Raw genomic sequence first — 23,411 nt, 5'->3', positions numbered from 1 at the left:
TAGGCTAGGCCAAGAGACAGTGACTGGCCCAAGGCTACCCAGTGAGCTTTATGTCTGAGCAGGGACTAGAACTTTGGTCTCCCAGGTCTTAGTCCAAGACTCTAACCACTACACCACACCAGGTCTCTTTTTATGTACAATTATCCTGGAATTTGGGAGGGACCACAGTTGAGTGGTGAGGTGACTGCATGCAGAAGGTACCTTGTTCAATCTCTAGTTATAAAGGATCAGGTGACAGGCATGATAGGCAATACCTCTCCTTGCCCAAGAAAGTCACCAACCATCGCAGTAAGCTATTCCTGAGCTAGAAGGCTGAATTGTCTGAAATGTTTGTAAGGCAGCTTCCTAACATCTGGCTAACAGGTGGCTAAAGGTAGTTAAACCTGTATTATCTTTTTGCATGGACACACCTGCACATCCATAGCTGGAGAGCTCTGGCAGTCCCCAGTACACTTCATCACACTTTACTGCCCATGAGCAGAATGGAAGAGATTACAATTTTAAACAACCTTATTTGGGCAGGAATTTTCCTACAAATTTCAGCAGCACCTCAGGGATATACTTGATCATTCTGCAGCATAGTCTGTGGCATTATGAGCATTTAAAGCTCTCCCACACACATAAAACACAGGAAGGAGAGAGAGAGAGAGATGAACCAAAGTGGTCTCTCCAATCCTGCCCTTAATGGGACTGAAAAGCAAAGTGTGAGAAAGACAAGATTCCAACCTGAGAGGTGTCCAAAGTAGTACAGCGGCATATACAGATGTGAAAAGGGTACCTTGGCACGCACCCTCGAGGCCCTCATTCAAAATGCTATTTAATAAAAATTAAGCCGTTTTACATTGAGAGAAGGGATTATTCTGCTCGGCAAGGAAGCTTTCAAATAAGGCACTCAAGGGAGCAAGTCCCAGAAGGCTTACTGTGCAGAGCATGCAACAACCTAAGCCCTGTAGGGCTGCTTTTTTGAAGAAAGGAAAAGGAAACAAAAAGGCTGCTTGCCTCCAGGGGATGCTATAGGATTTGAAGAGACTAGTGGTAAAAGAGGGGAAACAGTGACATGATAAATACCACTTGGCAATTATATAATGCTTTTGGGTGTTCATACAACAACCTTGCAGGGTGAGTCAGTAGTATTATCACCACATGGCAAACAGAGGGGACGTCTGAACCTTTGTGGTTTGCTTAAGGACAACTAGATGCTATCCACACCACACATTTAAAGCACATGGCTTTCCACAAAGAATCCTGGGAACTGTATTTTTTTTTAAGGGTGCTGGAAATAATACCTTTCTGAGAGCTACTGTTCCTATGGTTCACTGGGTGGGGTGGAATGATGAGCAGATGTGAGCCTAGTGAATTCATAGCAGAGGTGACATTTGAGCCAGGGGCGTCCTGGTCCAGAATGCATTCTCTTAGACACCACGCCACACACGGTCCTGTCAGTGACTGAGCGGCTGCTTTCAACACAAGTGAGGGAAGACCCTTCCCCTCCCAAGACCACTCTGTGCTTTCTAGTGGGCTCAAGGCACAGGCAGCTAGGATGAGTAATAGCTCTTACAGTGTTCACTGCCTTGATAGTGTGTTTGTCTGTGCAGATGATATAGAAATATTTTCAAATAAATAAATGTTTGTGGGCCAGTGGTCACTGTTGGTCTGTATGGGCAGAAGGGTTGTAGACCCTTAACTGATGCAGTGTCACAGAATGCATGGGCAGCCCTGGATCAAGATGCACTTCAAACACAAAGATCTGTGAGCATCCTGACATGGCGTCAACCTCCCTCTTCGACTGCAGCACGCTTAGGGGGACGTAGATGACACCTTGAGATTTGCAGATCGGAGATGGCCAGAAAGAGACAGTTCAGTCACTTGATGTTCCCATTATGTAAGGAAGTCTTACCTGATGACTAGGCCCAACCCGGATTTCACCCTGTGTGCTGTTCAACCGCCTGCAATGGAAAGATACAGAACCACCAGTGAGTAAGGGGAACCAAGTGGTGCAACACACAACCTCCCTGTACTGGGTGAGCATGTACAGCCACCGCTTTGAGAGCACAACTGGGAATAAAACCACAGAATGTCTGGTTAGTCTTTAATGCCATTTCAAAACGGTGCAGGGAAAAATCCCTCCAGCCTCCAGAAAGACTCCAGAGCAGTCTTTGCTATTTTGGACTATAAATCCCATCATCCAGACCAGAATGGGTGGGGTGGGGTGGGGAGAAGAGTTTTAAGTTCAGCACATCTGGAGGGCAGCAGGTTCGTGAAGTCGGCTCTGGAGGCTATTTTCCCCATCTGCTAAGAATGGAATTTTAAGATGGAAACTTGGTGCACCCCAAAACCAAAATCAATGTTAAAACCAAGTCATTTGATCAGCAACAGCACGTGAAGCAGCCCTTTGCAAAATGTGAGGAATGACACACGGTGACATGGTGCCTCAGCTGCTCCCTGTTCAGCCTTCGCCTAATGGGAAAACCCTTTTAAAAAGAAACCGAGGCTGTGTCTGCTTACAGCTTGCATGAATCAAGAACCTTCCCCAGCACCACACACATACGCACACACATATATCCTGGTTTCATTGTTCATTTCAGAAAGACACCCTAGGGTGAAGGCAGAGAACGTGTGTGCCCAATCTGAAATGTCAGTGCCCAAAAAGCACGGGGGCGGAAATTGTGGTGGCAAAAGGGATCTGATTCAGCCCCCACCTTTGTTTGTTTAATATTTCATCCAAAGGATGTCTCCAGCAAGAGGCTGCCATCTAGCTGCACGCAGAGAATGCCACTCTATTTTAACTCCAATTCTGGCCTCCAGCAGCAGTTCTTAGCCCATTGGGTCCTTCTGGCTCCTTTGCTCAGCATGGGACTCACCATTAAAATCTAATAGGCACACCTAGGAAAGCCTTGGGCTGCAGATTTCTTGGACACCTTAACTTGCAAGACTAGGTATTTTAGGGTTTTGCTCTCAGCTTTGGCACTGTGAGGTCTGCTGCTTCTTTCTTTTCTTTTCTTTTTTAACTGTGGCCCTGAAATAAAATTCCTGAGGGTTGGACCTTTGCTAACTAAGCTTAGTGCTAAGCTGTCAACCTTTATTTTGGGGAAAATGCCAAGAGCGTGGGTACCAGCTACAGACATTTATATTCTTATGGTTGGGAGGCAGCATCTTTGGCAGTAAGTGTTTTCCTTTACATTTTCTTTTCCAAAACAAGTACAATAACATTTCTTTTTAATGAAATGAAAGCTAAGGTTTTATTTGGGACGCGGGTGGCGCTGTGGGTTAAACCACAGAGCGTAGGACTTGCTGATCAGAAGGTTGGCGGTTCGAATCCCCGCGACGGGGTAAGCTCCCATTGCTCGGTCCCTGCTCCTGCCAACCTAGCAGTTCGAAAGCACGTCAAAGTGCAAGTAGATAAATAGGTACCGCTCCGGCGGGAAGGTAAACGGCGTTTCCGTGCGCTGCTCTCGTTCACCAGAAGCGGCTTAGTCATGCTGGCCGCATAACCCGGAGCTGTACGCCAGCTCCCTCAGCCAATAAAGCGAGATGAGCGCCGCAACCCCAGAGTCGGCCACAACTGGACCTAATGGTCAGCGGTCCCCTTTACCTTTTAAGGTTTTATTTACTTAGGGTGAATTTATCCCACACTTTTCCTCCAAAGCTCAGAATAGCATGCAACAACCCAGTAAGTCAACAGAAAACCATGGAACGGATTCAAGCCATACGTAGTGAGCTTCGTGGCTGAGTACTGATTTGAACACAGGTCTCCCTGCCACCCATCTGACACATCATCCATAACACCAGCTCTGGGTCAAAGGAGGTTTTAAAGAAAGCATTTTCCACACCTCAGAGCTTACATGCATTGCTACTTATGCCAAGGTTTGCTTCCCCCAGAAGACTTGAGGCCCAACATGAAAGGTCAGCAACTTCCAGGTTTATTACAGCTACTTCTAGGTAGGTTGGGATGGCAAGCTATTTCTCAGGGGCCCACAAATAATTGTTACTGATCTCTGAGCAGCCTGCTTCCATCCTGCTTATTTTAAGAATCTTGTAACATTAAGAATCTGCTGCCCAAGTTTGCTTGTTTTCCTCTACTCTCCCCCAAATCCTTTTTTCCTTTTGTATCATGTCTTTTTACACTGCAAAGCCTGAGAGCAGGAATCACGTTGCTTACAGCTGATACGTCAGTCGCTCTGAGGACCTCTCCAGCTGGGGAAGATAATTGCTTTCAATCAATGCTTTGCTGATCGATCAGCCATGAACCAACATTCCCTAAAACAGGTCCCTGGAATCAGCTGTGGGGAAACTTATAGTCAAGAGCAGAGGTAGGCAACCTAAGGCTTGTGGGCCGGATGCAGCCCAATTGCCTTCTCAATCCAGCCCACGGATGGTCCGGGAATCAGCGTGTTTTTACATGAGTAGAATGTGTCCTTTTATTTAAAATGCATCTCTGGGTTATTTGTGGGGCATAGGAATTCGTTCATTCCCCCCCCCCCCAAAATATATATATAGTCTGGCCCACCACATGGTCTGAGGGATGGTGGACCGGCCCACAGCTGAAAAAGGTTGCGGACCCCTGGCCAAGAGCAGGTTACCTGAGAATCTAGCTTTGTCCCTTATACACCTGGTAGGGCTCTGTGGTCAAGCTTCTCCTGTGAGTTCCAAAGGTCTCAAAAGACTGCTCTGCAGTAACTCAGAGTAGGGCTTTTAGTGTGGCTGCCCTGTTCCGTGGAACAGCATCTCCGTTGAGATATTTTCCAGAACAACTGGAGGCATTTTTGTTCTAGGAGGCTTCCCCAGCTGAATGAACAGGTCTCAGCCATGGATGTCTCCTTTAATTTATTTTTAATTAATTTGCTATTATGTTCTCTCCTGTTTTTAACTTTTTAAAGCTTTTTATTATTATTTTGCATACATTGCCTTAATACATATATGTGGAAGGTGTTGTAATAATAATTAACTATAATAGGAGAAGGAGATGACATTCAGGCAGGTGAATAAAAGTTAGCAACCTACAAAAGAAAAGAAAGATTCTCTAGATTGCTGTGGGCTGCCAGTGGAGGAGCAGAGTGCTTGGGTTCGATGCTGGGAAAGATGGAGTGCTCTGTCCTACCTGCAACATCACCTTTATTCGCCTACATGCAATTCCCGGTTGCCAGTGGCCACCAGGCTAGTAGTTAAATACCAGCCTGAAGAAACCCTAGCCAACCATACATAATCATATGCACTTTGAAGGTCAACCTGAATTTATCTGACCTCATTTTCCTCTTAAGGACGTGTATGCATGTTACAACATACCTAGATGCTCACTGCATAAACAGAATCTATTTCAAACCGGTAACATCCTGCAGCTGGAATATGCCACTGTATTGTCTTCTCCCTCTATGGAGTTCGCAATGAGACAAGGAAAGATGAAGCGCACTTTTATTATGTAAAGGGAGGGGAAATGCATGAATAGGAATCAATGCTCGCCGAGTTGCAAAATACAGGCGGCTCTGTGTAATCTTTTCTGCAATCCCAGCTCTTTTTATTCCCACAGTTGGGTTTATAGTGAGAAAAACAAGCCGCTAATCCCATCCCTTTATTCCAACACCTTTCTGTACAATGGCTCCCTGCCCAGAAAGAGGTATAGCAAAAAAGACGCTGTGTGGTCTTCATAAGAACACTCTGAACAGAACGAGGCAGGCAGGCAGGCAGCCGGGGCTGCGTTCTGGCCCCCGGGCTCAGCAGATTCAGACAGAAGCTCTGCTGCTGCTCAACTCTTTTCAAAAGATGCATCCAAACCCCTACCACAGGGTCGATATTGACACACACGCACCCCAGGTCGATGGGACTGCACGTGGGGTGAAAAAAGACCTAGGGGTTGAAAGGGGGTTAAAAAAAAGAGAGTCTGAGGTGGAAAAGACGTTTACAAGGTATGCTGCAAATGTTTTTTAGAATTACAAAACAATAAGCCTCAGAAATAAAAAGTGTGGGCATGTACAGGGTGCACCTCCCTTGCCAATGAGGTGCCTTTGTAGTTAATAAGATGATTCCATGATACAAGAGTATCCTCTCCCGCACTTTTTATGTTTTACAACTCCTAGCAACGGCAACTGATTGGTGATGATTAAAAGCTGACATATATTTTAATATTCCTTGACTTGATTTCATTTATACACCTAAGAATTTGGGCTGGGGCCTTGACAACTTATGAGGGGGGTATCAATGAACTCAGAAGTTTGAGAAACCCTGCCCTGGTATAAGAGGCTATATCCCAGCACAGAGACGGCTCCTGCACATTTCTGGAGCGAACCCTCCACATACACAAGGAGACTCTATAGCGAGACAGGCCAACTTCTCATACCAAGTGGGCTGCACATTGCCTTGTTGCATGTGTGCAAGGGGTGGGGCAGGGTGGGGGCATCAAAAGTTGCTGCATGTGATCCTGGGGCAGAGTGTTGGACCACCCTGTCCTAAAGGGTATTTCTGTGTGTTGAGCAGCCCAGCCTTGTGGCTCCCCAAGAGGGAAGGTTATAAATGACAGACAGGGGCTTTTCAGTGGGGTTGAGGAGAAACTGGGGTGGGGATGGGGGGAGACATGATGGAGAGAAGTGGGAAACCTATGGCCCTAAACAGATATTGCAGGACTACAACTCCCATCATCCCTGACCATTGGGCATGCTGCCCAGGGCTAACAGGAGCGCAAATCCAACAAACACCTGGGGAGGACATGCACCCAGGCATCCCATCCCTGGAGAAAAGACTTAAGATCCAGGTCAGACTTAAAAGATTTCACTTCCTCTCGGAGTGCATAGCTAATTGATGGCATTCTATGCTGCGAGATCTAGCAACGGGCTGCAGGCTTGGCCAGCTTTAAATAGGAAGACAAATTCACAGAAGTCAAGTCAAGCAGTGCTTCCTAGTCGTCCTGGTTCTGCGTGCTACTGAATGCAAATTGCTGGGAAGCAACTGTGCAAGAGAGCTCTTGCCTTCATAGCCTGGGCTGAGGGTTTGCCAGAGGCATCTGGGCAGACCACTGTGAGGAGCAGGCAACTAGACCAGATGGACCTTTGGTTTGATGCAGCCCATGCATGCTCAGATGCATAAATTCCATCATCACAGAGCCATCATTCTATGCGAATCTGTTGCCTTCAGGATCTTTTCCTGGACTCCAACTCCCACCAGCCTGTGCTGGGCTAGGGGGTGATGGGAGTTGCAGTCCAAAACCTCTGGAGGACACCAGGGTTGGCAAAGGCTGGAACACTTCAGTGGATCAGCATCTCCACCCGCTTTTCCCAAGGTTTTCAAAGGCTGCGTCATCCCCTGCTTGGCTACTGTGGAGTGGTCCTCGTTCCATATACTGCTTCTCTGGACAAGTGCAGATTGTCACTTTGCAGAGGTCTTTATTTTACTATCTCTAGGCACACACATACAAGCATTGAGAAGGAGCAGGAAGATCAGCTAATTGCTAGAGGTATTTTTTAAAAAACCAAAAAACACCACACATCTCAACCTACAAATCTCCAACACTGCTGCCTCCAGATATTGCCTGGATCACTTTGGATTTTGCCCTCCTTTACTCTGCACATCCCTCCCTCCCAGCTCTGTTTAAATATGAGAAAAGGAAGAATGCAGTTAAGAAGCATAGGGGTTTTTTGTGGAGGGAAGCTTCTGGGGTACTTGAAACTTTGAAAGAAGTATGCATTTACCCTTGCGGGCGCGGGCGCACACACACACACACACAAGGATAAAAAGACACAGTTGATTAAAAAAAATTATGTTAAGGTCAATGAGTAAATGCAACAATAATGTGGGGGGGGGGAGTGTTGGGCTGTTTATTCCATGAGATTGGGGGGTGGGGGGGGGGAAGGGATAAGGTTGGAAGCGGGGAAGGAGGGGGAGGATGATGAGAGGAGCAAAGGAGCCAGCGCAGTGTATGAAATGTGACACCAAAGGAAAGCAATGTAACAAAAGTGGTATCCATAGCAACAACAACTTAATATTTCAGTCCCTCTTCAGCTGCAGCGGATTAAATATAATGACAAGATGTTCCCCCTTTGAAAAGTAACCTGTTGCCATGGAAACGCTGTAGTCTCTTGAATAAACAGGGACTGGACAGAAAGGAACTGGAGGCCTGCAAATGAATATCAAAAAGGAAGGGACTCTTCCCCCCACCGCCACCCACACCTACCCCACCCCATCCCAGGGAGCACTGGAGCCCTCTAATCCTCAGGCAGATAAGTGGGGGTGGGGGGTGTTGGCTACGAGACAAGAGAACTGCCCTTTCTGGCTTCAAAGCAAGGTGGGAATCAACGTGGGGGTCCCGGCAAGTGGGAGAGAGAAGAAAGTAAGACTGATGGGAGGGCTGGACCATTAGCTTATATTTCCCTTTGAGGAGCTCAAATAGGAACATAGGAATTTGCCCTATACTGAGTCAGACCAATGTTCCATCTAGCTCAGCATTGTCTACACTGGCTGTCAGCAGCTCTCTGGGGTTTCAGGCAGTGCTCTTCCCTTGCCTGAAATGGAGACGTTGGGGACAGAACCTTCTGCATGCAAAGCAGTTGCTCTGCCACTGAGCTACAGCACGTCCTCCAGATCCCCACGCTGTATGGGGACATTGGGACAGGCGCCCAACACATTAGTAAAAGGGGCAACTTCAAGCGCAGTATGTTTTAAAGGAGAAAGAAAAGAGCCTCCTGCATCTCTGACTTTGGCAATCCTATCCACTAAATCCCACCACCACCACCTGAATAATGTACAGAGTTCCTAAAACCCTTCCCAGTTTGTAGAGCTTTGGCAAACCTTTTAGCAGTTTCATGAGCATGGAGCAGCTTGCTCCTGTGTGCTGCTGGAGACTGACTCATCTCCACGGTCATGAGCAAGTGATCGCCTCCAGCCTACTCAACAAGGCTGGCAAGTGGATAAAACTCTTTGTGTAACAGAAGCTACAGAAATAACCAAAGGGCTCCCCCAAAAGCCTTGGGACTAAGCCGTTAGGCTCAGCTGGTCAATGTTAGAGAACATGCTCTATGTATGGAGGGTTTCTGGCTTCTGCCCATGGCATCTCCTGCTCAAGCAGAGCTATGGAGGCCTCAACCTGCTTGTGGTTCCTGGAACAGATGGACTAAAAGGTGGGTTCAGTACGAGGCAGCTGCCCCAAGCTCATGTCTTCCAGACGTTTTGTACAACACCACCCATGCAGGCTGGAGCTGATAGGAGTTGTAGACCAAATACATAGGACACATTCACACCCTACATTTTTAAACACTATGATACCACTTTAAGCAGTCTAAAGTTTCCCACAAAGAACGAGCTGCAGTTCGATAAGGGTGCTGAGAATTCTTCGGAGACCACTTTCCCTTTCCCAGGGAATTGTGGGAATTATAGCTCTGGAAGAGGAATAGGGGTCTCCTGACAACTCACGGCAACCTTAACAAACTACAGCTCCCAGGAGACAGCTTTGGGGGAAGCCATGCCTGCTTGAAGTGTTACCACAGTGCTTTGAATGTAGGGTGTGAATGCGACCAAGTTGTGGAAGCCTGCCTGAACTGTCTTCCTCCTCTCCTTAATTCTTTCACACTTCCTACTGTGCATATTGCTAAATGGATTTCACTTTCAAAGATCAGCACCAAATTCTGTATGTGCATTTGTTTTGTTTTTAAAGCTAAATGTCACCTTCATAGCAACTCATACTTCCGTTTCACAGATTGAGATTGCGGGGGGGGGGGCACTTGCCAAAGGGCATCCTGGTTGAGGACCAAAGCCCATGTCTCTCTGATGCAGCCTGCATTTCCTGTCTCTTTGATGCATCACAACTATTTTCTTATTTAAATGCAAAAATACCCACCATCCTTCCTTCGCGATTTAGACAGCGAGCAACTGCCTCAAGGGTGTGTGGTGATATGGAGAGGAATGAGTGAAGCCATCAGCATTGCTCCTCAAGCTTCTCTGTTCCAGGCATGTACTGCTGATTATGGGATGCTGAGGGCAAAGAACAGGAAGCTGCCACCTCCATCTTGCTCTGCTCATGAGCGTCCCCTGGAGTATCTGGCTGGCCAATCATGGAGGCAGAGCAGTAGACGAGATCCTTGACCCGATCCGTATTTTTTTGTTTGGGAGCATTAGCAAAGCTAACAGACACCACCTGGCAGTGGTTTGAGTGAACTACTGGTGGTCCAGAAGGAGATTGCACTTCCAGCCAGCTAGGTCAAGAGGAGGGAGTGGGGTCTGAGCATCTGAAAGGTGGCTTTATCTTTTAAGGGTGAACAAGCCCTTGAGGACAGGGACAACATATGAGGAAGGGCCAGAGCTCAGAAGCAGAGTACATGTTTTGCAGGCAAAGGGCTGCAAGTTCAGCAAGTTCAGCCCCTGGTGTCTCCAGAAAAGGTTGTGAAGTACTCATGCATGAAGCCTTGCAGGGCTGCTGCCGGTCAGTGTTGACAGTACTGAACTAGATTGGACTAATGATCTGGCTTGATAGAAGGCAGCTTTCTATGCTCCTATATCTATCCCTTTCTATGCTCACATAACTTTCTTTCATTTGGGTTTTTGTTTGTTTTAGCATTAGCTGCTCAATCCTATTCCCTTAGCTTCTTGTTCTTTTTAACCTGCAATGGCCTCCAATAATTTCCCATTTTACAGATGGCAGAACAGAGGCTGAGAATGAGCAACATGCCCAGAGGAATGCCTGTATGCACAAAACGGAGCACTTGAAATATGACTATGGAATCAGGGCCAAAAATGCTTTCTATCTGGCCACATTTCAGCCCAACGGCTCAACTGTTCTAATAACTGGCCTACTGCCATTTATAGAATCCATTACATTGGGCCTTTCAAATATCCCCTTTTTGCTTCCTGGCACTGAATTGGAACTGATGTATGCAGCATTTGATTCTTCCAAGTAGATATGAAGCATAAATAGACACACCAGTTTAAAAGGATCCTGACCCAAATCCTGTCTTAGAATATGCTGGTGTGGTATAGAGGTTAAAGAATCAAAACTAGGACCAGGAAGAAGTCAGTTCAAATCCCTGATCAGCGACGAAGCTTTCTGGCTGACTTTGAGCTAGTCACTACAGTGGTGCCTCGCAAGACGAATGCCTCGTAAGACGAAAAACTCGCAAGACGAAAGAGTTTTTCATTTTTTGAGTTGCTTCGCAAGACGAATTTCCCTATGGGCTTGCTTCGCAAGACGAAAATGTCTTGCAAGTTTGTTTCCTTTTTCTTAAAAACGTTAATACCCAGGGTGCATTGCTTGAAGAGGTGCAGTTGCGACTTGACTTCGAGGAGCAACTCATAGCACGCGGTGTGGTAGCCTTTTTTGAGGTTTTTGAAGACTTTGGTGATTTTTGAAGCTTTTCCAAAACTTCTTTTGCAGCCATTTGGTAAGTTAAACTTTTGACCATGGGCCTGGAGGTCACAGAGGAGGACGTCAGCGAGCTGGTGGAGGAGCACGACCACGAGCTGTTCACCCAGGAGCTGGTCGAACTGCAGGCAGAGGCTGCGCAGGAGCAGGCCTCGCTGGAAGAGGAGGAAGCAACTGAGGAATGGCTGTCCTCCAAAGAACTGAGGGACATTTGCCAGAAGCGGAAAGATGTGCAGGCTTTTGCACAGCGGCATCACCCTGACAAGGACCTGACACGTGACCTTGCGAACACTTTTGATACGAGGGTCATGTCGTCTTTCAGGGAGGTGCTGAAAAGGCGGATGAAGCAGCAGACCATGGACAGGTTCTTCAGCAAGAAGCAAAGAGTGGAAGAGGAACCTTCTTCGAGTTGTCCCCCAGAGTCTTAGAAAATGTATGTACAGTACTGTACACTTTGGTGATTTTTAAATGCTTTTCTGTCATGTTTAGAAACTTAAATTACTGTTCCTTCAATTTTTGAAATGCTCTTTACAGTATGTGTGACTTTAAAGAGCACTTAATAAACTCTTTTTGTACCAAATTTGGCTTTGTTTGGACTTTTTTTGACCATAGGAACGCATTAATTGATTTTCAATGCATTCCTATGGGAATCCGTGCTTCGCAAGACGAAAAATTCGCAAGACGAAAAAACTCGCAGAACGAATTAATTTCGTCTTGCGAGGCACCACTGTATCTCTCAGCCTCACAAGGTGAAGATAAAACAGAAGAGGATAACTGTGTGAGCCCTCCTTGCCTTGGCTACAGCTTGTGGTTAACCTTCTATTTGGGGAAAGGTTGTATCTCATTGGCAGAATATCTTGCTTTGAGGGCAGAAGGTCCCAGGTTCAATCCCCAGCATTTCCAGGTGGGGATGGGAGAGACCCCTGCCTGAAACGATGTAGAGTCGCTGCCTGTCAGTGTACTGAGCTGGACAGACCAATGGCCTCAGTATGAGTCAGCTCTTCTATGTCACTAAGAGAGAGCTAAAACACAAGCCTGGGTTCAAGTGTTACACTAAGCCAGGCCATGGTTTAGCTCGGCACGGAGGCAAAATGATCAGGAAGAATGGGAGTGGCTGCACTAAGCCATGGTTTGGCACTAAGCATTGGTTGGCTTAACGTGCCATACAAATCAAAGCAATAAAATGTTAACGTAGCAAGAAGGCAACAACTATCCAACAACAGCATGTCAAATAATCCATGAGAAGTTTTTAAAATAACTCAAGGAACCCCTCCATTTTAGGATCCTAGCTTGCTCTTGTTTCTTATACGCATTGACTAGAGTGCTATATCCAAAGGAGACAAATACAAAGTATACTAGTTGTATAACTGAAATTTTATTATTTTCTACCTATGTTATAATTACAAAGTTATAAACATTCCACATGCTTCCATGGACCAGAAACACTATCTCTCTTCTACACGAATCACCCTTTACTTGCACAACTTGTATCCAATGTTAAGTGTTACGAAGGAGCAGAGCCACTGAAATTAATAAACACATCTAACAAGAGTCCATTAATTTTAATGGGTCTACTCTAAATAAAACTTAGCTGTATATAAACCCTCCTATTAGTGGTAGTGCTATCATTCTTGGAAAACTTTGATAACAATTTGTTTTATCTTTTTTTTTAATGCCAAATGCTTGGACAATACATTTTAAACTGGTGCCAAAAAAGCTAACAAAGCAGGCACCAAGCAAACATGCCAGGAAGGCATTTGAAATTCTGGATGCTGCCACCACTGCAAAGGCCCTATTCCAGAGGAGCCATGCCTCAAAGGGTGGGACACCTGACTTAGAATTAGAAGGAACAGGAGACAATATTCCCTGAGTTGAGGCGGGGAAAATATTTATCAGCTTCTGTTAAAAAGGCTTGAGATTCTGAGGAACACCAGGTATAATGCTGAAGTATGTCAAAGGTTCACAAGGATGCAACATACACAAACATGACTGGTTTCACCTCCCACTCCGTGGCAATTGCAAATATGACTTTATGTCAAAGGTTAATTGTGTCCCACAACCACTGTTGTAGTTCTGGAGGAACCCTAAAGGTTCACACCAGAGGATGAGGTGATGGCCACTAATTGAAATGGGACTCTTAAACGGATGATACAATTGCACAGAGCAGGGTCAGTCAATGCAATGCCCTCCAGCTGTTGCTGGATTCAAACTCCCATCATCCTCAGCCAGTGTGACCGTGGTCAGGGATGATGGAAGCTACAGCAGCCGGAGGGCACCATGTTGGCGACTCCTGGCATAGAGGATAGACCCATTATTTACAAACATAATAGAAAGAAAATAAAATGGCTGTGAGCCACAAAAGCTGAATGGAACTCTCATGGACAGAGACAGTCTACCTTTGAATACCAGGAGCTGACTGAGCTCAAACACAACAAGAGGAGGAGGTGACTGTCATGCTGTGGATGTCCAAAACATGCTGGAATAGATTGTTTTGGTCTAGTAACACAATAACCATGTTAACAGGAAAAATATGAATATTAAATGCTCCAAAATGAAATACTTTCATTCACAGTACTTCTGAAGCAAATCCAAATAACAACTGCACAAAGCCTAAATTACATAAGAGAAATTATGTTGTATAAAACTAAGTCCCACTCAAAGAAGAACCAATGAAATTAATGGACATAACACAGGCATGTCCATTTATTCCCATGGGTCAACACTGGGTACTACCCACCAGCTATGAAAAATTCTAGTCCTCATGAATTTGGAACAAGCCTCCCCAACTGCCCCGTCTCCCCAGAGAAACAGCAACTGATCCAGTGCAATATTCGACTGATCTGGACCCACGTCTACCCTGAATCCATCTCAATCCTGGGAGAAAGCCAAGAATCACTCTGTGAAGATGCATGGTATGTTAAAGTCCTCCCTAATTGGGCTTGAGGAATTTTAACCTTGCCTTAAGACAGGTTTGCCACAAGGAACAGCCAGCATCACATTACCAGAGTAGGCTAAAACCATCAGATATACAGCCACAAAAATGCCATTAGCAAACAAGTTTTTAAAAGTTTTAACAGCAGGGTTGGGGAGATGCCTCAAGTTAATTTGAGCTCATCAGGATACTGTGCAGACTTCTCGTTGAAAGTTTCTTGTGTCATTCTCCAAAACAAACAAACCAAGTCAAAGCTAAGAGAAAACACCATTAATATCCCTGAACGTGATTTTAGAGATCACCTAAAAACAAATAGCAAAGCTGCTGCACACACAGAAAAATTTACAGACACGCTGGCAGACAGCAATTGCAAAATCAATGTATTGGAAAGAAACAGTGATCTGCCCCTGGATCACAATGTACTGTCACATCAATTCATGGTGTACATCTGTGTTTGGTTTCAGAAGCTCAAAAAAATAAGAAAAAGGATGCCCATTGGGTTCACCCAAGCTATCCAACAGGCTCACTTTACCATTATGGTCCCAACCATTACAGAGTGTCAACAGGAGCACTTGCTCTGACCATGGTTTAATGTGCAGATTGCAAAACTGGCATGCCACCTTTTTCTGTGGAATTCAAAATGGCACAAACAAGGTTCATGCTCCCACCTAATTTCAACAAGGGTGCCTACAGATTATGCCCAGACACCAAATCACTCCAACATTCTGCTTTACTAATGCCAAAAATTGCCCACACAGAACTGGAATAGGTTTGAAAGCACGCAAATGACAGTGAGAAGGTGCAGAGTGACCTGATAGAATGACTCAGTGGAAGGACAATCTTAAAATCATGCTGCCATGGAGTCATATTGAAACACAACATGCACTGGGGGTAACAGGGGCATCAGAAAGTGGGAATTCTTAGTATGATCTCTTGCACAGTCTGTAATAGTTAGCATGTGCCCTGCTAAACAAAATTCAATATTCTGAGCTAAGGAAAGCCAAATTAGTACCCCCAGCAATGCTAAGCAGGTATTTGAGTACATTGCACACTTTATTCTGCTACTGTGGTTGAAAACTGTATTAAAATATTTTGCAGTATGTGGAATAAAGTGGTGACAGAGGAGCATTGAGGCAAAGTAGGTGGGAATGCAGAGTTGCAACAGTACAGAGAGGTATTGACTGGAGATGGTCAAGCAAGACACTGCTCAACCCAAGACCCAAGTCCAGACAAGTTGAAGGTCCACTAGTTTTCCTTACCAACTTTCAGTGGGTGCTGCGCCTATACATATATTGCCATGGCAAGTTCTTGAGAGACCTACTAACTTGTATGGTTTTTCAGTGGCCAGGTCCCATACTCACCCAGAAAACATACAGTTCTGCCCATAACAGGCCAGGTCTGTCCCTTCAAAGAAGGCGCTCCTGACTAGAGAGCAGGAGGAAAATGAGCAGCCATCAAAGCCAACTGTCAACTTCCCATTGAATCCTCCTGGCCTGCTCCCAACACATAAATTAACAAAATTGCATACTTCACTGAGATCAGAGGAGGCCCTTGCCAAAGACCCACCAGAACATAAATCCTTAGTTGTACTTATTCAATAGCAGACAAGACCCTTTTAACCCTTTAACATCACATGTACTGGACTTGCTTCAGCAATCTCTACGGCAATGCAAGGATGTGGCACAGATTCCTTTATTTACAATATTCATTTCAACAGGCCACTTCGGTGGTTTTCAGTTTGTGGCCTGCAGAGCCCCCTGGGTTCTTTAAAAGCCTGCCATGTCTTCTTCCAAATGATACAGTCAGGAATGACAAAACAAGCGTCATCCACTTCCAACTTTGCCTGCAGTGTGTGTGCGTGCGTGCGTTTGTGTGTGCATTGGGGGGGGGGGCTTTCTAGGGCCCAGCCTCAGCTGGGGGGCAGGAGTGTCCAAAGCCCCCACAAATCTTGTTATACCCACACACCACCATAGTATTCTTTTGGAATCATCTGCAAGTCAAAAAGTCATCCAGAAAATCAACATGGAAACGGCTCTCCAAGGACTGAAAACGCAACGGCCGTGGTGGACCACCGCTGTCTTGCCCAAGTTCACGGTTATGTGGCCTTAATTCCTCGAGTTGCCCACCCTGAGCAGACATTCCTCAGGCATCCAGCCTTTCCACTGCCTTAACAGCAAAGCCACCATGTTTGGGGTTGTTTTTTTTTTTAGGAAGCCGAGTTGCTTATGGGCTGATGGGGCTTTGCAGGAAAGGAGGAGGGTCTCTTGCTCTCGTCACCTGCCTGCCAAAACAAGCAAGACTGGCTGTCAAAGCAAGTCCCGTCCCTCCTCCAAAGCAGCCAATGGCTACGGATCTATGACCCCTCCTCCTCCTCCTCCTCCCTGAACCCTTCCCCAGCACTGCCTCTGAGAGGCCCAAATATTTCCCTGCAGGCGCCACAGGCAAAAGCAGCACAGGCTGGCTCTGATACAGCAACTAGCCAAGAGACAGAGAGACAGAAAGAGATTACAAGTGCAATTTTCAACTGCCTAAGGAGGAGGAGGAGGAGAGAAATGGGGTAAAGAAGACAGGTTTGCATGGCTTCTACATTTGATCTTCTCTCTCCCCCCCCCCCCAAAGAACATGCAATCCTGAGCACCGATTTCCATGCATTTCAATGAACGGAGACAGCTGCGTCTACAAGAGATCATGCAATAATTCAGGCAAGTAAGGGGGGGAAATTGCCGAAAGCACTGTGACAGCAGGCAAAAAGGAAAAAGGAAAAACCCTGCATCACTCCCGAGGAGGCAAGGCCAGAGTGCTGTCAGCCTACCTGAAGGGGCCGAGAGGATCATCCATGGCTCTGGTGGGTGCAGCTGTTTCCCCTGACCTTGCCACTCCAAAAAAAGGAAAGGAAAAAAGAACAGAAAAGTCTGCCTGGCTTTCCCTACTCTAACTCCTCAAAATGGAGGCCCATGCAGTCTCAGATAGACCTGAGCGAGCTTCCACTGAGCTTGTGCTATGACCTAAGCCTGCACGCAGAACGCAGAAACTTCGCCCTCAGACTGACAGCACTGAGCATGTGCTGTGACCCCCCCTCCCTCGTCCACATGACGCAATCAATCTCAGACCCTGCCGTTTCCGTAAATAAAGCCCAGCCAACAGGCACGGCGGGCTGCCGTCGCCACAGCAGCTTCAGCTTCGCCCTAGCAAGCTAGTGTGCAGGGAAGAGGGGCCTCCGCGAGGGAATCTGAGACTAGCAACACGCAGGAGAAACCAGGCAGTTCCAATGCCAGCATTTTTTCCATTTGCCGTTTGCCTGTATGCTGCTGTGTCTGTAAGCTGGAATGAACGCCGAGAGGGATGGGGGGGGGGTAACAGGGGGGCTTTGGGTCCAATTTCTACAGCAGCATTTTTTTAAAAAAAGAGACCGCCTAATAGAATTAAAACAAAAGGGTCATTTTAAAGTAAAACTGTGGCATCCGTGTGCAACCCCTTAGAGACAAAGCCACTTTTGCAATATTCTACAGCACGAATAACAATACGCAGAACCCTCAGAAGAAGCTGACATTTAATTACGTGCATTTCTCCAAAGCATTTTTATGTGTGTGTACACACACACACACACACACACACACACACACACACTCCTCAGGCCATTATTTCTATGTTCAAGTCACTATCCCCATCAATTCTTTCAAAGGGCCTTGATTCAAGTTTCTTGGTCACACTGAAATGTGACAGAATGTTGGCTGCAGCAGCAAGTGACTGATGAAAATATTCTGCTTCGTTCAAAATTAGGGTCCTGATTAATGACACCACCCATACACAAACACTACCGGCCCTAATCCCAATCCTTGGAGCTCCATGCGTTAGCTGATCTTAAAAGTGATAGCGATTTGCTCCCTTTCAAGGTAGGCAGCCTCTTCCAAGCCATCTCAGTTTCTGCATAGTGCAGCTGCTAGCAGCTAAAATATTTGCTCTGATCATAAGACGAGCCTGTTGACACCCCCACAGTCAAACTGAGTCTGGGCTACGTCAGAGCCAGGATAGGAGTGTGGATGGCTGTGCCCAGATTACAGAGGTGAGCTGTGCTGGTTAAAGCCAGAGCCAAAATCTGAGGAAGCAGAAGGCACAGTGGGAGGGAGGGAGAAAAGGCCAGCCTCCTCCCATTTATTTGTTTGTTGATCGATCAATCAATCAATCAATCAATCAATTTCCTAGCTGGCTTTAAAAAGTACTGCATTTCCCCAAGATGGCATGCAGCATCCGGTGAGATCAAGTTTTAAAACACATGCAATATTAAAGTAATAAATACTGTAATAATTCAGTAGAAAACAATAAAATAATACTATTTGTTGCTCCAGGTGATATCCAATGTTAATCAGAGTAGACCCATAGAAAGGAATGGGCATGACTAAATTATGCACATTAAATTTCAATGGGTCTACAAGTAGCGCCTCTCACAAAAAAGAAGAGCTCCTTGTTATGCCTTTCTGCACCACACCCAAAGTCTTGCTTGTTACCGTAAGAACAATGCTAGATTAGTACCACACACCTCAGTTGGTAGAGCATGAGACTCTTAAAGGGCAGCTCGTTAATATCACACTGCAGATACCATCCTATCAGGAGGTCCATCCTGCACGACACTGGAGTCGGGCCTTTTGTGTGGTGGCACCTATCCTTTCAAACTCCCTTCCACTGCATATCAGACAGAGAGGTCATCTCTATTGTTTTTTTCGGTGTCTGCTAAGGACACTCCTCTTTCATCACACCTCCTAAATGCTTTAGCCCAGTTGGTTTTTGTACTGTTGCTATTGTTTTAAGTTGTTTTTTAAGATTTAAAATTGTGCTCTCTCGATACACACACACACACACACACACACACACACAGAGAGAGAGAGAGAGAGAGAGAGAGAGAGAGGAGAGTTGACTCTGTGACTCCTCCAACAGGAGACATGCGCTCTTGCTTTATGAAAAGGAGCCATTTGCCATCATCTGTTGCACAGATTTTTGTCTCAGAAATGGCACAACCACCACCAAGTCTTCCAAAAGGCACAAATCACCGAGAGTGAGACAGTGAGTAATACAGCAGCCCTGATGTTCCCCCTCCCTTAACAAACTCTGCTCAGCAGGTTTTATGTTAAAGCAAAGATATATACAAGACTCAAACTTGCTTCCATTTTATGTTGTAGGGTCTCTTAGGAGAGCAGCGAGCTCATCAATAACACCTCTACTCAGGCAAGGAGGGATTTTCAGATGTGTGTGTGTGTGTGGGCACTTTCCTTTTTAGCAAAAAATATAGTCCATTATTATAGCACAGGCTTCCTTTCTGCACCCTGGCAAGAATTTTAGTACAACATAAAGAAGAAACAAGAATCTGGCTGCTTTGGGGAGAGGAGGAGACAGCTAGATTTGCAACATGCTGAGTTATCTCTCGTGAGGTTCTAGCAAAACACCCAAGAAAACCCACATACAAACTTAGCACTCACATGAGCATTCACATGAGACTCTACAACTACAGAAGCTCCAGCTTCAGAAACTCTGCCTGAAGAGGAGCTTGAAGACAATCTCTGCATGCATGCAAGCCAATGTATCAGCCACAAGAATCAATCACTTGGTATCAGCTCAATAATTCAATGTGCAACTTTCCACTTTACAAATGTGGAATGGAGGTCAAAGGAGAGCTGTACACTAAAGGACACCCACTGAGGGGCTGATATAAAAGTTCACTCTGTATCACGACTGCCACCACAGGCCATCTGAACAGTTGAGCCTCCCAAGAATATACAGGGGATAAGGTAAAGGTACCCCTGCCCGTACGGGCCAGTCTTGCCAGACTCTAGGGTTGTGCGCTCATCTCACTCTATAGGCCGGGAGCCAGCGCTGTCCGCAGACACTTCCGGGTCACGTGGCCAGCGTGACAAGCTGCATCTGGCGAGCCAGCGCAGCACACGGAATGCCGTTTACCTTCCCACTGGTAAGCGGTCCCTATTTATCTATATGGCTGGATCGTCAATGTGGCACCTTTAAAAAGATTGATGGCACCAATACATAAACCACATAGTCCTGCTGGCCCAATCCTAGCCATTATTGCAGCCACCCACGGTGGGACTTGGCAACACCAGCACTGTCGAAACAAATGCCTGAATCAATTCTGAGTTCACGTCGCAGGATCACAAACACACACATATCAATGCCTTGAAGACTGAGAAGGCTCTGTTAGAAATATTCAGAAATATACTATTGGGCAGCAATTAGCAGATGCTCACCCAGTTAAGAAGCTCAAGAGACTGAACTGGAATCCAGACAACTCACTGCAGTTTTGGATCCATAGCTGGATCATCAATCAATGGAATGGGGTAGGGGAGAGAGACCCACAAGATCAATAATGGAACCTGAATGTGGGTGTGTGGCCACTGGTCAGTAAGAGAGCACATGGCTTGCATGCCAAAGGCATCTCCAAATTAAAGGATCAAAGACAACAGGATAGCAAAACACCTGCTACCAGAGTAGTCAACACCAGGCAAGTGCCTTATAACTCTTTATAATGGGGAAAATAAACCCAGAGCATGTGCATGACCAGGCTAGGTACTGCACCAGTAAAGCACAACATTTTAAAAATATGCAGAATTATACCTACTAAGGTAAAAAGCAGAGCGCTCACCATGCCTCTGGGAGGGTAGCAAAGAACTAAACAGGAGAGCACAGCCTCTCTTGTATCCTCCACCTCAGTAAGAGACCTTGTATAGCCCTACAGAAAAGCATATGCTACGAATTCTTAGTAGATGGAAGGCAAACAACTCACCTCGTCTCTGGATTGTAGCCCAGAATGTAGAAAAAGGAATCCACCCGGGCTTTAAATTCTCTAGCAGCAAATATGTCAGAGAAATGGGAGATATTACACTTTCCCCTGCAAGACAGAAAGAGAAAAGGGGCATTAGACCAGGTTCTCTACATGGATGACGGCTTGTATAATTAAAGGAAAAACCAAGACTTCTTGTTGGTATTGATAAATGCAACTGGCCTGCTTTTTCCTCCTCTGGTGCAGTTACCACTGAACATGCAAGAGCACATGTGTCTTCTGACATACTGAACAAGCTGAATATAATCCCATATTAAGTGAAAACAATTGTGGGAAATCAGGACTGAACATATTTTCCTTCTTAAAATACTTTATCTTAGCAAGTATGATACTCGGGAGGTTTGCCTGCAGTTACTGAGACCATTTGCCTTGATTCTCAGAGATGCTTAAAATAAAAGAATATCATCATATTTTTTATTAGGTTTCTAGTCCTCATGGTAGGACTCTACAACAGGAGTGGGGAACATGTGGTCCTTCTCTAGATGTTGTTGGGACTACAATTCCCATCAATCCCAGTCATCATGGTCAATGGTCAGGGATGGATTTGTAGTCCAGCAAGAACTGGAGGGCCACAAATTCCCCTTTCCGGCTCTACAGCAACAGTTCTCAAACATGGGTCACTGTGAGCCTTCCAAATTCAAGAGGAGCTATTCAAGCCTGTTCAACTGAAGATCAGTTTCTAATGGTCCTTTATGTCCAAGGATGTGGAAAAGTATTTAAAAAAAACAAAGTAAGAGCAGAACTTGGAATCTGCACATTCAATGGGGAGACCCTAGGTACACCAAATACAGAACTCTAAAAATAAAAAAGGCAAAATGTGGCTGAAGCCACTGAAACTCTATACAGGAACATCGGCTATTGTACCAATATCAGATACTGTCAAATTATCAGTGAGCTTACTTCCAGCTATCAAGGTCTACTAGTGATGATGACTATGTTCTGCCTCCACAGTCAGAGGCAGTGACGCTTCTGGATACAGCTGCTGAAAACACAGGGAGAGTGGAGATCAGCGGCTGAGCTCAGGTCCTGTTGAAGGTTTCTCAAAGACCTCTGGTTGGCCACTGTGAGAACAGGATGCTAGAGTAGATGGACCACTGGGCTGATCCAGCAGACTCATCTTTTGTTCTTGTTATTTATTCAGCCTCATGCCTGGGAAAGCAGTGTCCCCAAGGATTTAGAAGAAGGGAGAAGATTCTGCCCATTCTCCTTCCTTGCGCTTTTTGCTTAGGAGCCCCCTCCAAGAACACCACCAGTAAATCCCAGCTCACTTTCAGCTGTTGGCTTAAAAGCCCTTAAGTGCTCTCTCTCTCTCTCTCTCTCTCTCTCTCTCTCTCTCTCTCTCTCTCTCTCTCACACACACACACACACACACACACACACCGTACATTAACCACATTTGCTCACATTAATCTCTTACTATTCATGCCTCTCATTTCTCTTGCCCAGCTAAATTTAGATTTAGATGATAAGCTCCTCTCAGCAGGATATCAGGAAGATGAATGGGTGGGTAATGGTGTAACCTAAGCTACATTCTTTTGTCCCATAGAACCAGCTGCCTCCAAGTTCTTCAATTGGGGTTTCTTCCATCAGCAACAGGCAAAAAAGACTGAGGAAGAGCATAGCCACCCACCTGCCAATCATCTGGCATCATGGTGATGAACAGGGGTGCAGTCCTGTTCTCTGCAGTGTTTGGCAGGCCATGCCAGTTCCCCTAGCTCAGCCAAACCAAGCAAGATTGCCCACTGAAGTAACATCACCTGACTGACATGTAGGCATGATTTAGGAAAAATGGCCTTGTGGGCTGAAATGAAACCTCTGGCAGGCTAAGTAAGAGGCTCCCCTGCCCTGCCATGCAGGGACCAGGGGGACAGAATAAGAGAGGCTGCAAAGGCGGACACATTCTTCTTGATAAAGCACCACACATACAGAGAATGTATTATGACTCTTTTTTCTTGAAGACTGACCATGCAACTGTACTTATGGCAAATGAGTGCAGCCACATCTGAGTACTGCAGCTGTGTAATACCTATTCATTTCAATAGGGCTTTGCTCTGGAAGGCCACATTAAGTCTCCATTCATTTCAGTGGAGCCATGAGCCATGATGGCAAAAGCAGACTTCCAGGTTCAGGAGGGGTGTGACACTGAATGCCAGGTGCTGGGGAGCAATAGCAGGAGATGCCCTGCTTGAGGGCTTCCCAGGAGGCACCTCACTGGCCATTGTGGGAAAGAAGATACTGGAATTCATGGACCTTTCCTCAGATTCAACAGGACTTTTCTCAATAAAGAAAGGCAGGTAAAA

At 45.9% G+C, this 23,411-nt stretch overlaps 1 protein-coding gene and 1 long non-coding RNA gene across 33 annotated transcripts in view; one reads left to right on the top strand and one right to left on the bottom strand.

Annotated features, from left to right (window-relative positions):
• RERE (arginine-glutamic acid dipeptide repeats) overlaps positions 1-23,411 on the bottom strand; it is a 340,184-nt gene that overhangs the window by 128,605 nt on the left and 188,168 nt on the right. For 30 of the 32 annotated variants that reach the window (XM_083628418.1, XM_083628429.1, XM_083628432.1 and 27 more), the window contains 2 exons: positions 21,055-21,159; positions 1,898-1,946 (listed from right to left, as the gene is read on the bottom strand). In XM_083628418.1, coding sequence (XP_083484544.1) covers positions 1,898-1,946; positions 21,055-21,159 — 154 coding nt within the window. Of the gene's footprint in view, positions 1-1,897; positions 1,947-17,079; positions 17,318-21,054; positions 21,160-23,411 lie in introns of those variants that run through there. The other 2 variants (XM_083628438.1, XM_083628439.1) reach the window with 1 other exon arrangement.
• On the top strand, positions 17,426-23,383 carry LOC310769617. Its single transcript, XR_014551743.1, has 3 exons — positions 17,426-18,160; positions 19,200-19,325; positions 22,658-23,383. It is a non-coding gene; the product is annotated as an uncharacterized lncRNA (long non-coding RNA).

The sequence above is a fragment of the Podarcis filfolensis genome, assembly GCF_964270895.1.
Source record: "Podarcis filfolensis genome assembly, chromosome: 8".
Taxonomy (NCBI): Eukaryota; Metazoa; Chordata; class Lepidosauria; order Squamata; family Lacertidae; genus Podarcis; species Podarcis filfolensis.
The sequence above is the reverse complement of the archived record's forward strand: the minus strand, read 5'-3'. Positions and strand labels throughout refer to the sequence as shown.